The following is a 13,477-nucleotide window of genomic DNA, read 5'->3' on the forward strand; positions in this document are numbered from 1 at the left end:
AATATTATGCTGTATGAACAAAGCCACAGCCCCGACATGGATAAGCTCTGCACTGAGTTGGGAGTGTGAGGAACAACCCTTAAAAATGATATATTTAAAAAAAAAGGGGGGGGGGCTGTGTACAGCAGAGTGAGAAAACCCTTGCATCTAGACAAATCAGTCATCCTACCTTAAGACTGCAGCTCCTGATTTAACTTAGTTTCAACGTGCACTACAAAAATCTGGGAGTGGTCATTTGCAGATAGGCTGAACATAACTGTTTTCAATGAACTTAGGTATTTTTCCCACATCTCTCCTATTGTAACTGCTGGCAAGGCTGGGAGTAGCAAATCCTCCCTTATCTCTTTCCTCTCTGAAACGCATCCCTCTTGCCATTAAGCACCAGCTAACTTAGATCTCACGCAAGATCCCCCCTTGGAAAAGGGACAAAGAAGAGTGGGGTGGGAGAGTCACTGGGGTTGCAAGCAACCAACCACAGAATTAGATGGACTGTTGTGAGAAGAGACAGTAGCAGGGTGAAAAGAGGTGACTAATGTGTAGCAGAAGGGGGTGTGTAAATCATACTTGGATTGCCTCTCTGGGGAACGGCTGTTTCCTTGTAAACATCTTGCTAGCTGTCCAAACAAGAAGTTTAGACACAGAACAATAAAGGAGAGCACTCGGATAGGAGCATGCAAGGCATGGGTTCATTCACCACCCTGCCAACTGCTCTAGTGGCAGAATTCAAAAGCAGGGAAAACATTTAACCCTGCATATGCTGGTATTACAGCCAATGGCCTGCAGAAACACCTCCTTCTCTATCTGCGGTGAAGTTCCTCGCAGTCCTCCTTCTCCCCTGCTGTTTGTGACACACTCACAGAGCACATTACTTGACAAAGGAAAAGAGTAAATATCCTCATCAGAGCAAGGAGCACCAGCTGCAGAGCCAAGAAATGAAAAGCCTGAACGTGGCAGCCCTGAAGGCCTACAAAAATTCTACCACTGCCCTGGCATCAGCAACTTGTACGTAGAGGGAGCTGCACCTGAAAAAGTAAAAAGAGTCTTTTTATAAATTCTGAGCACAAAACAGCCGATGCTGGCAGAAATATTTCTATGCCAATACAACTGTGGTCCCAGCACAGGACTCTTTCCAGCACTGTAATGTAGCTGCAGACAGAGGAAGGAATACTAGCACAACCACACCAGTAAATATTCACTAGGGCAGGCTGGCCACAGAAGGCTAACTACCTGCACTGCACAACAGCAAGTAGAGAATGTGCACCACCTTTGCTCCACGGACTTGATGCTTCTGGGGATCAAAATGCAAAACGTGCCTGGTCACAAGAGCCTATCCAATAAAACCCTGTCTCCAAAATACCTAACACACCATTAACAAAGGTGTGGCAATCACACACATGCTAATAGCACATGTCCAGGATAAGGTGGGGGTCAGTTTTGCAAGAAGGCAACAAAGCAGGATAGTAGGACAACATTTCACTCAATAAGGGAAGCCTACAATCCTGAGAACATAGTCTAGTTAGCTATACCGTCATGTCTGCCCTAGTGACCTATCTTGACTTTTAACCATTCTATTCAATGCAAACCTGGGAAATGACATGCCCCCTTCTTCTACTCAGAACAAACCAAGAAGCAGGAAAAAGGTAAGCACAATAACACTCTCATGGTCAGGAACAAGAAGAAGCAATTTCACATTTAAGCAATAGTCAACAAGTTCAGATGAAAGACCTGATGCAACTAGATTTATTTTATCTTTTTATTTCTTTAGAGCCATTTTGTTGTAGTTGTGCACAAACAGCCAAGAAAAAAGACACACTAGCAAAGGCTGCTGAAGAATAAACATTCAGTCATTACAAGAAGGGAAGAGTGCAAATTCTGCTGACCTAAATCCCTCTGAGCATAAAGAAAGGCAGCTGGCTTGCTGCATCAAAGTCCAAACCAGTCGGGGACTCCTCCTCTTCTGGGGTCACCTTTCTGCTTCTGTTGCTCTCTCTCCATGTATTTATTCTTGAAGTCATCAAAAGATTGAGTTTCTGTGTCTTGTTCTTTCTCTGGAAATAGGTTGGGAAACTGAAAGGTTTGTCCTTGGCCCTGAAAAGAAAACAAATGGTCAGACACATTCCAGCCTTTCTGCAGTAGCTATGATGCATACACTTACTATGAAAGACCACCCTGAAGTTTCAGCTAGCACAAAATGGTACCTCTTACATCTCAAGACCTACTTTCCCACCCCTGTCCCCAACATACACATATATCCCTCCCCCGCAAAAAGCAAACTTTCAGTCTCTCCTCTCTTGTGTGCTAATTAAGACACTGACATCTTCTTTTGCAGATGAAGGGTCAGGAGATGGACACCTCTTCAAAGACTTTGAACTAGCTCAGAGGTGTTGTATAAGCCATACAGTAAATGTAAGATGAGCAAAATAAATTACTTTGTTCAAGCAACACCATCAGGGAATTACACGCTGGAGCAGGCATCCATTATGTTAACACTCAGGATATGGGTAGTGGTTATAGTTGTTTAGATCTCAGCTAAGGATAAAAGAGAACAGTCCTAGCAGCTGTTACTGCAGGGTGTAATGTGTGAATACAGAATAACAGATACCAGAGGCCTCTTATCAACTGGAATAAAGACTATAGTGTAAAACAATTACAGTGGGAACAATCTGTCTACTACATCACTGATGAGATTAAAGTGATTACATCTGCATCAGTCATTCTGCCTAACAGACAACTCATTTTAATGAAATCTCATCATCAGACCTATGTCTCCCACTTGGAAAATAAACAGGTTTCTGGTTTTTATCCAACATCAGGAAACCATTAATCTGTGGAAACGTTCTATCCCATTAACATTATCTACTTACTTTTTAGTGGTGTTTGCAGTATGTACAACTTCATTAAACTCAACTACACCAGCCCTTCCATTCCATATGGAACTTTGCATAATAAAACTCATAACTGAAAGCTCCTAAGTCTAAAATTATTCTCCAAAATACTTACAAACCTTACCATATATTAACTTGTTTGGCAGAATGCCGCACACAGAAATCTCAACAAAAGCATTTAATTGCTTCAGACGAACACAGGTTTTCTTTCAGATTAGCAATTCTTTACATTTGTGCAATAAATATAATCAAACAAGAGGCCCAGTTATTAAATGGTTCCATAAAGGAGATGAAAGGAGCCTTCCACAACACAACTACCTATACTACATTAGAAATGTGACATGATTAAATCCAGAAAGAAGTTGCCATGTCCTTAATCAAACTGAATGGGTGCTATGTTTCATTTAGCCATATTCACTCAATCTGGTAATTTACAGGTGTGAAAGAATTTAAATCTCAAGCATATTCTTTGGAAATAAAAAAAAAAAAATATGATTTATCCCAGTTGAGCTTATCCAGACTAGAATCTAGGAAATATCAACTCATAGCCAGCAATGCTCTGGTTGTTTTTGTAGTGCATACTTCTTGGGGGTTTCCTAAGAATCTGACCATACTACAAAAACAACAAGGGAGCTGCTGTGTACATTGCTCTTCCCTTGCTTCTAGCCTGGATAAGATCAACTGGAACAAATCAAGGTTTTCCTTTCCACAGCGTACACTCTGGGGTTTCAACTCTTTTGTAGCCTTAAATTACCAACAGGTATGCTTATAATAGCTGTCCTATGACAATTAAACATAGTTTCTATTTTGAGGCACAGAAACCAGCCTTATCAATGCCCTAAAGCAATCGCAAAGCTGTAGCCTGCTGAAACTCTTCCTGTAGTAGGATCAGCAGCATACTCCCTCGAGGACAAGCACTGCCCAAGACTTCAGCTTATTAAAGCATTTAGAAAGTAAATTGTTTAAATTATAAAAATTTACTATGTTTTAATTGCACTGTGGGCAGGTCACTCAGACCTGTGGTATCTGTGGAACAGAAGAGGCCCATTCTAAGGACTCATCTGCCCTGGAGAGGAAGCCATTTTAGTGGAACAAGTCAGAAAGCAATCTGGGCTAACATGGTAGGCATACCACCTACACTGAAAATTTGAGAACTATTTATATTGGTAACAGTGTAGTAAGGGACTGTTCTTGTTATGCAGCACTTCCATTCTGGTATGCTTCCAGCACCAATGCTCTTCCCTTATTGGAGAATGAAGGAAAGCTGTCCCTAAAGCATACTAACAACATCCACGGTAATTCACTAAGCATTGCAAAACAGTTATTTTAAAAAGAGGAGGGGGAAACACAGAAGAGGGACACACAGAGGCTGTAGGAAAACCAGACAAACCTTTCAGCTATTTATTAAAGTGCTCACAGTTCCCATTTCAATGCTGGTGAAAGTCAAATATTGAGCTGAAAATGTCAATTTGTATCTGGAGTCTTTTAATAAATCAAAATCAGTACAGACAACTTGCCTCTCTCCAGCTCTTGTTTTGTGAAGAAATTCTGATTTTGGCTGGCAGCCAGACACGATTCAAAACAGCAAAGGCATTACACCCTGAGAACTGAAGGTTGATAAATCTTAAGTAACAATACTATGCAGTAATACTGCGCTGTAAGGCTCTGAAGTGATGAAAGCTGTATGAAAAATAGCTGTTGTGCATGCTCAGTAGCTAGTTTGCAGAAGAAGCCTGTATCTTGGGTATTTCAAAATTTCATGAATACCAAAAGGCATCAACTTACATGAAGGACTGTGAGTCTGTCCAGGCATATTTACATTCAACGCATTTTCCACACGATGCCAGAGGTTACTGAGGTTCAAGCTCACATGCCACTTTCTCAAAAAAAAGCCTACTAAAGGAATGGAAGGATCATCACTCCTTTAGGCAGCACAGATTTTTCTTACACTTTTTCTTTGTAAAAGTCTTCCATAAAGCAATCATCTGACAACCATATAACAAATGCATCCTCAGAATGAAATCCTAGCTGAAATAAAGCTAACAACTAAATTTCCACCAAGTTCAACAGGATTTTATCTGTTTTGCAGACTGGTAGAACATGAAATGCTATCAAAGCCAACTAACCAAGGTCACCCTTTTAATTACCAAATTACTGAAATTCACAGTAGCCGAAATGAGCTCTAAAAACAATAGGGCTCAGTCCTCCTTAGAACTTCTGCCAGCACAAATACCTTAGTTAGAAGCACAGAGAAAGGGGGAGAAAATAAGAGCACCTTCCTACCTGACACAGCTGCACAACAAGAAAATCCAAGACACTGGCAAAAAAACCCATAATTTACTCAAATAATTTAGTCTGTCTTGGAACTGGATGTGGCACTGTCAGCAAAAGAACTTTTTCACCAATGTGAGGTGATACACTGATACTCTGGAATTTGTCAGGATAAGCTCTACCAACATATGTTCTTAACTCTAAGTGAGCCTTTATAATGGTAAAAGAAGAAAAATTCCAAAAAAAGCAACTCAAAGAGGCGGTATTAAAATAGTTGAAAAATAAAGGCAACATGATGATTTTATGCATTGCTATTCTCCATTTAGGGTCTTCCCCGAGACCTCCCTTCTTCCTACAAATTCTGCGATTATGTACAAGTGAGATGTGTGGTCCAGCGTTTAGATTACGGAAATGACAGCCATTAAACTTCTACTCCTTCGAAACTCTAATCCTCGCTTCAGCATTATCCAAATGTAAAACTAATTATGAGGATTCATTTGTTAAATCCTTCAAGATAGAAAGTGCCCTAAGCATCAAACGAGTATTTTCCATTTAGATTTCAAGCCATTCTCTAGAAAGGCTGAAAACACACCTTGTTCTGTGTCTGTAGAAGAAGTTATCACATCAAGTGGTACAAATTGCCTCCATTCATTTTAATGAGAGGTTAAGTAACCATAATTAGGCCTATGAAGTCAAGTGTTAGCCTTTTCACTGCTGAGCCTCATGACAGAAAATTGCTGGAAGGATTACCCTGCACAAATTCACTTATACTTCTCTGACCTTTGTGTTCCCTTGGAAAGTTTAGGAATGGAAGGTCAGCACAGATATTATTATGTAGGACTGACGCAGCAAACACTGATCATGTAAACAACTGTGAGATCTTCTGATTATTTAGATAATTGAAGCACTCACTACTGTCCTTCAGGATTAGGAGAAAAGTGATGTTTATAGTATCGTTAACTGGAAAAATGTTGGACTCCGAACAGTACAGGATTCAGTCCAGCAGTAGCAGCAAATGCAGTGAAGTTTAATAAACCAGTGCGTTTGAACAATTCTCTTACTATCACAGTGGTAATATCTTATATTGAAATGTACGGCAAAACAGCACAGAAAGAAACTTCAAAAATCCACCTAGGAATGGCAGAGCGTATGGAGCATCTCAGTTTCCTCTGAATTCACTACGTGTCAAAGGAAAACTGCTGGCACATCTGATGGGTTAATTACTATGAATGTAATGGACACGCTAAACAGGGATTGAGGAGAAAGCATTCGCAAAAATGCTCCCACCAGTGCCATCATTCATGCAGCTAAATAGGTGTTAGTCCTAACGCTGACAAGGTCAGACTCCTTTTTACAGTCATTTCCATTAGATTTCTCAAAACAGGTGTAATTAAAAGCAGGTCTGGATTCCAGAGGCTTGTCTACAGTTGTGCTCCCACGGCTGCTAACACCTGTTGAGCCAAGTCAGTGAGAACACTGAAGGAGGAGGAGGACATGTTGTTATTTTTAATTTCCCTAATGTTGATGCAACTGTAAAGTTTCCCACTGCCTTTCTTTTTTTTTAAAAAAAAAAAAAAAAATAGGATAATTGTAAATGTGTTGAAGTAAGGAGAAAGGCTGTTGTATTACATTCATTCTGCTTACTCTGCAAAGATATACAGCTTTGGTTTTAATTAAAAAAAAATAAACCTGTAAAAAAGTAGCACTTGATACACAGGGCCATAAGTTTCTAACTTAAACCTTTCTCACCACATTCCAAAAGGGGAAAAAAGGCAGGCAGGTTCTGGAATGGCAAGATATTGTTGATCCACAGCCTTCTATGATTTGAGGTATTTTTTTAGTGTGAAAATATTTTGCTTGGACAGATCATGTATTTGTCCAGTTACAGACTGAGAACAAAGTAAACAGCTCTGAATCTCCAAGAAATAGTATTTGGAAAAGAAAAGACAACGATTCTTACAAGTGGAACAGTTGGTGCACTAAACTGACAGGTACCTAAGGGCACACTGACTAGGACTTCATACACCTACCACCTATCCCCGAGACACTTGCAGTAAGCTAATGGATATGTATGTTGCGCTGGGACACATAAGGTGATGTTTTATGAAGCAGGGAAATGGAACTGGTCATTAGAATAGCTTCAATTTCATCAGGTAGCTGCTACCGAGTCCCTGCTGGAAAGAGCAACACTTCCACCTAGTGGCCAACAGAAAGATCAAACCAAGACCTTCCAAAAACACATCCTTATTTTTCCAGTCATAAGCAGTTCTAACTTGAAACTGGATTAATGAGAGAAAACACAGCTGGTAAAAACAGTGGGAAAACCCAGCTACTCTGACTCACGGCAATACAAACTAATTCTCATGAAATAAGGATTTTACAGTGGTTACCAAAGACTTTCCTAAATTAGGCAGATATTAACAATGAACTACATCACACCATGAATGAGAATGAAAGCAAAACCTTCAGTTTAAGAAATGACACTGTGTTTCTCGCCTCATCCACTGTTTAAATCTGGTGTCAATACAGAACTGGGAGCTCACTGTCTGAGACACCAGAGCTAGCAATGAAAAGAACAAAAGGTTAACAAAAACAAGGAATTAACAGACACCAAAAACAATAGAAAAAAAAGAGTAGAAATTAGGTGAGGGGGTAATGCACAGACCAAGATTCACTTACGAGTTTAGTAAATGATCAGAATTCCTTCACTTCAGATGAAGTACAACACAAAATGGTGGTCCACTGACCCTGTTTCACTGGTCAGACAGAAACACGGCATTCTTCAAAAACTCAGGATACTACAGTATAAGGCAACACAGTAAGGGATAGTTGCTCTCTCTCCCTACCAGGAGCAGTCCTCAGACACAGAACCACAGGGCTCTGTGCAGGCTAGTTTGCCCAGCATTCAAAATAAGAGGCTGGAGGAATGACCAGAGATAATGCTGTCCAACTGCCTCCAGTATAAAGCTAGTTTGGGTAATTCTCTCCACAGCAGAGCTGCCCTTAAGGTAACAGCAAGTGTTGCAGGTTCAGAGATCTGGCGTGAAACAAACGCACAAAAGGCACCACCTTAAATGAGTGGCTTGTTCCAAAGAACAGGAGCATTTTGCTTCCCATTACTTCCCTTGAGTATCTATGGATTGCAAACTACCTCCTTGTCAACTCAGCAGACTAAAGAAACAAGACTCGATTAAATGCAGTGAAATAAAATTTGAGTACTGATTATACTTTGCTAAAGATCCATATCTGCTTCACTCTCAAGAAACGAGTCTCTAAAATAAAAGAAGTCACTAGCAAGACCCTGTGACAATGGAAAGTGCTTGCAACTACCTACTAAGGAACTGCACTCAGAGACAGCAGCTTGTAAGATGCAACATCATTCCCGGCATTCAATTTCTCAGCTGTGTTATTACTGAATCGTTCATACCTAATATCTCAGACAAAAACCTAGCGCAAACAATCCAGGACGGAGAATCTACCTACAAAAACAGAGACTCTTCCTTGAAAAAGAAATGTGGTTTTTAGCCTTTGTAATGCAGAATCTTCACAGAGATGAGGTTGCCTTTAAATTCAGCACAGTAAATCAAGGTTAGTCCTAATCTAAATAAAACACTGTTACTTTCTATTAACATTGTGCTTTATATTGTTCTTTTAAATATAAGGGCCATCAGAAAAAGACGCTCTCCTCTCTTTTATTTCCACTCCCCTTCTCAGAAGAGACTTAGAAGAAAAACTTCCAAGCACATTTAAACTCTAAAACATTAATAAAACATCAGAGGTTGCATTCTCTGTGCCTCTTCAATTTGACTGCAAGTCCAAATGTAGTCTTATAAAATCTTTAAGATCACTCAGTGATACCCCCACACCGAATCCTTGTCCCAGGATGGAGTAACACTGAGGTTTGAGTTGCCAACAGCAATTTTGAGTTTACGGCTTTACAGCCATAAAGTGCATTCCTTTCACGTAATTTTGGTATGTGAAGGGGTTTTCTGTCACTGGTTACATTTCTTTTTTACACAGAGACACATATGCCCAAGAGAAGTCTAAACTACAATGCACTCTTGTTATGAAAGAAACCTGTAAGAACATGAAGCTTCTTTTCCACTGGGCAACCGACACACATTTCAGAACCCAGTTTAGCCACAAAGCACGCTTGTTAGACATGACTAAGAACTCTCCAAGGAACATGCCTTAATCTTCTCTGAGATCCAAAAAGGTTTAATAAGAAGTTCCCTACCCTTACAATATATTCTTTCACTTACTGGATATTTCATCAATCAACCACACAAGTCACGAACCTTCCAGCACACCAAGTGCAGGGTCAGCATAAGACTCACTGGCAAAGCAGCACCATATGACACCTGACCATAACTTACATACAGACCTCAAACAAATAGCGACTTGAAAATTAACCGTATGTTTTAATATGATTTTTAGACTAAGTCATTTAAATCTATTTATACATTCTGGAACTTATTAAAGAAAATGTCATTATTAGAAGGAGAAGTATTCAGCCAACCAGCCAATTCACTCAATATTACTTCTAGCTGGTTAACAGTCCCTTCCTCTCTTCCCACAAGCACACATATTAACTCACCAGCTGTACATAGGCAACCTTGTAATCTGGCTTCTTCACTCTCTGATTCTTGTGATTCCTCTTGTTGTTTGCACCTGCAGAAATGGAAAGAGCCCCACCTTTTACTTCACAGGAGTTCCAAGTTGTCCAAAGCAAGGCCAAGTTGAAGGGAAGGACTTCCAATAGCTCTGATTGATCTTTAAGAGTAATACTCTTTCCTCAGTACCAACACAGTATCAGAATTACTAAAAAGCACTGAAATTAGTAGACAGTTGTCTCCTTGTTTACAAGTAGAAACCAAGGCATCACCAGACTGAGACTGCTGATAGTTAATATGCTTTCAAGTCGCAGGCAAAGTTTGCCACAAAGCAAGGAGGTAAATCTCCCGAGTAGGGGTGCAGGTGCGATAAACAGTCCTCACAACATCAATGGCTTCAGGAAGACAAGGAGGAAATGAGCACTAAGGAGCTTCAAACCTGTGGATTTTTACTAGACAGCTAATAAGCTGGATCTATTGTTTATACACCATGAAATTGCACTCCACATCCAAAAAACCCAAAGCACCTCAATTTTCTGCAAGTATACCACTCATAACAGTGGAAGTTCAATTTATCCTCTGCATGTAAGGTAGACATTAAAGCTCTCAATTATTAGACATTCTAACCATTTCCTCTTTTATCCCTGAATATACGCATTCTACCATCACTTGCATTAGCAGTCGGGGACAAGGTGTTTATAAGGACAAGCATGAATATTTTTCAGTGCTGTTTGCAACTGCATGTCTTTAGTATTTTAGGCTTTATTTAAATCTATTTTTCACTGAAGCATATTAAGAGATGATCTTTCTGTTTTCTACTTTTCCTTTTATATGTACTGTTTTATTACTTATTTTCAAGCTTTTTCTTCCATTCTCCATTTTTCTATTACAAGTCTCTTTTCCCATCCCTTTTCTAAAATCATCCCTACTCTTACCATTATAAACACATCAGTCAATGCCTTTGCTAGAGTCACTGCATGAGAAAAGAACCCAGCCATCAAAGATGTTCTAACCAACAAATCATTCTCCATTAAATTAATGCATTGCCTGGGGATCAAAAAAGTAAGTAAATGGAAATTATCTTCCTGACTTTGCATCCCAACCAGTCAGAGAAACTCTGAGGAAGGAAGCACTCATATGTAACGGTGATCTTACATAAATTTAGCTTATTTCAGAAAGAGATGGGACCCACTGCTCCAAGTCTAGAGTTCAGCATGACTTAAGTTAAGAATATTTTCTCTTGGGTTGGTTTTATGTTGGTTTTCTGGGTTTTGGTGGGTTCTTTTCTAGGGGTGACAGAGGGGAGAAACTTTCTGACTGGCAACATACAAGTCTGTAGCAGAAATGTGGTAATGACAGCTGATGAATAATTGAAACTGTGTTAAGATATTGTTCTGACATTATCTTCTGGCCCAACAGAATACTCCTCTTTACTCTACAAACTTTGCCATTTGTTAGAATGTATCATCTCCTCTGTGTGCAGGCCAGGTAATCGCAATTCAAATTTTTTTTTTTTTAAAGGTGATGGCTGAAATTAAATTTAATTACCACTTTTATTAATACACATGAAGCAGCTCCTTACAAAGAGAGCCACTCGGTCTTCAAGGAGGAATTGTACCAACTACAAAAACACAATAGCACAGGCTAGATAACTGTCAAGATGGTAAGACTTCTAAAATTCTATTAAAAGAAACAATTTTTTAAAAAACCTAAACTTAAGTCATAATCTAATCAAAGTATTCAAATATGAAATGGTGCATATTCCTTTGAAGGAACAAATAAAGAATTAAGCTGACAGATGTCACCAGCTAAGCACTTGGAAACAATGTTTATTGAAATCTAATGTAATTTTGATGAGAAAAGTATATTATAGCTGCACAGGGATGGTGTATTCATCCTTTAGGATTATTCAGCTGCACTTACCATACTGTATCCTGGTCCTCACAGCAGCTACTGGCACATTGTATATTTTTTCAAGGTAATTCTTGATATCCACTTTTGTCATTCTAGGCAAAGCAAAAACATTTTGGGGAAAAAACGAAGGAAAAGTACAAATATTTAAAAAAGACAAAATAGAGCTAGAGTATTTATAAATTGCAACAAAGACAAATATTTTCTCCTCTGCAGCCTCAACAGTCAAAACCTCAGCTATAGTCTGTATTCAGAAAGAGTGGGTAGGCTTTCTCACTGCCTGAGCTGAGCATCCTTTCTAATCTCCCGAATAGCATTTTCTAATCTATTCAGGACCTGCTGCAGGCTTTAGTGTGTGCAACCACATTGGTCAGCATGAGAGTTCAAATACTTTCACATCATCTCATTTTCTCTGGATCATTTTCATAGAATCATAGCATAGTTTGTGTTGGAAGATACCTTAAAGGTCATCTAGTTCCAACCCCCCTTGCCATGGGCAGGGGCACTTCCTATAAGCACTTTCTCCTTCATAAGCCTTTGCTGGGAAGCCTGAGCCTCACTAAAACTCAGGAAGGGGAGCCAAACAAAAGTTGTAGTTAAATAAGTGCCCTTGCAGCCCTCTAAAAGGTCTCCCTGATATGAGAAGTAGTTACTATAACAAGAAGTAGAATATCTTTCATTTAAGCTGAAGTAATTGTGTTCTTTGAAAGTCAGACAAAATGTCACTCTGACAGCATGTTTTCTTCAAAACGGTGTTTTTCCAGACAGTGTTCATTCCTTGAAGATGACAACATCCTGTGTTCAGCATGATCTGTGTCTTCTGTCGTCACAGAAGCATGATCTGTCGTCTTCTGTCTGTTTGCAGTGTTTCCCTATCTCAAAGGCAAGGTCAGGGAGAGCTGGACCAGCTCCAAACCCAGCAAAGCGTTTTCACTGTGTAAAGTTTCATAATAACATTAAAATTAGACCTTGGCAAGTAACAGAATATGTTTAAGATTTCACAGAATCATTGAATAGTTTGGGTTGGAAGGGACCTTAAAGATCATCCAGTTCCAACCTCTCTGCCATGGGCAGGGACACCTCCCACCACACCAGGCTGCCCAAGGCCCCATCCAACCTGGCCTTGAACACCTCCAGGGATGGGGCATCCACAGCTTCCCTGGGCAACCTGTGCCAGTGCCAAAACTGGAAAAGTTAATACAAACGCCGGTATCTGGGAAATCCATTCCACAAGCGTCTCGCTGCACACAACTGGGAGATCTCCATCGTGCTGCCCAGGCCTGATAAAGGATGCCTTCTTTCTAAAACTCCAAAATGAGTCTCAGAAAGTTTGTTTGCCTGCCCTTTCGGTATCATTCCTAATGCAAAAGGAAATCGATCAGGGGAAGCACTCGATCGTTCCCCCCAGCTGACAGAGCCCAGACTCTGAAGGGTTTCTCAGCGCCCCGCACTCACTGCATGGAGACCCGGAACTGCACGGTGTCCTCGGGCTGCGGGACGCCCGGCCGCACCGCCAGCATGAAGAAGTCGGGCCGGAAGATGCGCAGCTGCGGGCCGCCCAGCTGGAACAGCGGGTACCTGCGGGGAGACAAGGCCGTTCACCGCCCGCCCAGCCCGCCCCGCGCCGTCCCGCGCCCGCCCGGACCCGGCCCGCTCACACGGCTCTGCGGGCGCCCGTCGCCATGGCGCCACGCGCACCGGATGCGGTGCGGAACGGCGGCTGCGCCCCCTGCTGGCACGGAGGAGGGAGGCTGCGCCCTCTGCTGGCGCGGAGGAGGGAGGCGGCTGCGCCGCCTG

General features: G+C 40.9%; 1 protein-coding gene across 1 annotated transcript; it reads right to left on the reverse strand.

Annotated features, from left to right (window-relative positions):
* Positions 1-1,524: 1,524 nt before the first annotated feature.
* On the reverse strand, positions 1,525-13,438 carry MRPL23 (mitochondrial ribosomal protein L23). Its single transcript, XM_054068673.1, has 5 exons — positions 13,339-13,438; positions 13,136-13,258; positions 11,693-11,775; positions 9,754-9,827; positions 1,525-2,088 (listed from the first exon to the last, which is right to left on the reverse strand). The coding sequence occupies exons 1-5, from the start codon at positions 13,362-13,364 to the stop codon at positions 1,924-1,926; spliced, it is 471 nt and encodes a 156-aa protein (XP_053924648.1). The 5' UTR covers positions 13,365-13,438; the 3' UTR covers positions 1,525-1,923.
* Positions 13,439-13,477: the final 39 nt, after the last annotated feature.

This window comes from Cuculus canorus, chromosome 5, assembly GCF_017976375.1.
Source record: "Cuculus canorus isolate bCucCan1 chromosome 5, bCucCan1.pri, whole genome shotgun sequence".
Taxonomy (NCBI): Eukaryota; Metazoa; Chordata; class Aves; order Cuculiformes; family Cuculidae; genus Cuculus; species Cuculus canorus.

Bases quoted from the DNA above. Each gene is read 5' to 3' on its own strand.
- MRPL23 (XM_054068673.1), bottom strand. From the start codon at position 13,364: ATGGCGACGGGCGCCCGCAGAGCCGT. The intron at 11,776-13,135 runs GTGAGTGCGGGG...TGCTTTGCCTAG, and splicing joins CAGTTCCGGGTCTCCATGCA to AATGACAAAAGTGGATATCA. The intron at 9,828-11,692 runs GTAAGTGCAGCT...CCATTTCTGCAG, and splicing joins GAGGACCAGGATACAGTATG to GTGCAAACAACAAGAGGAAT.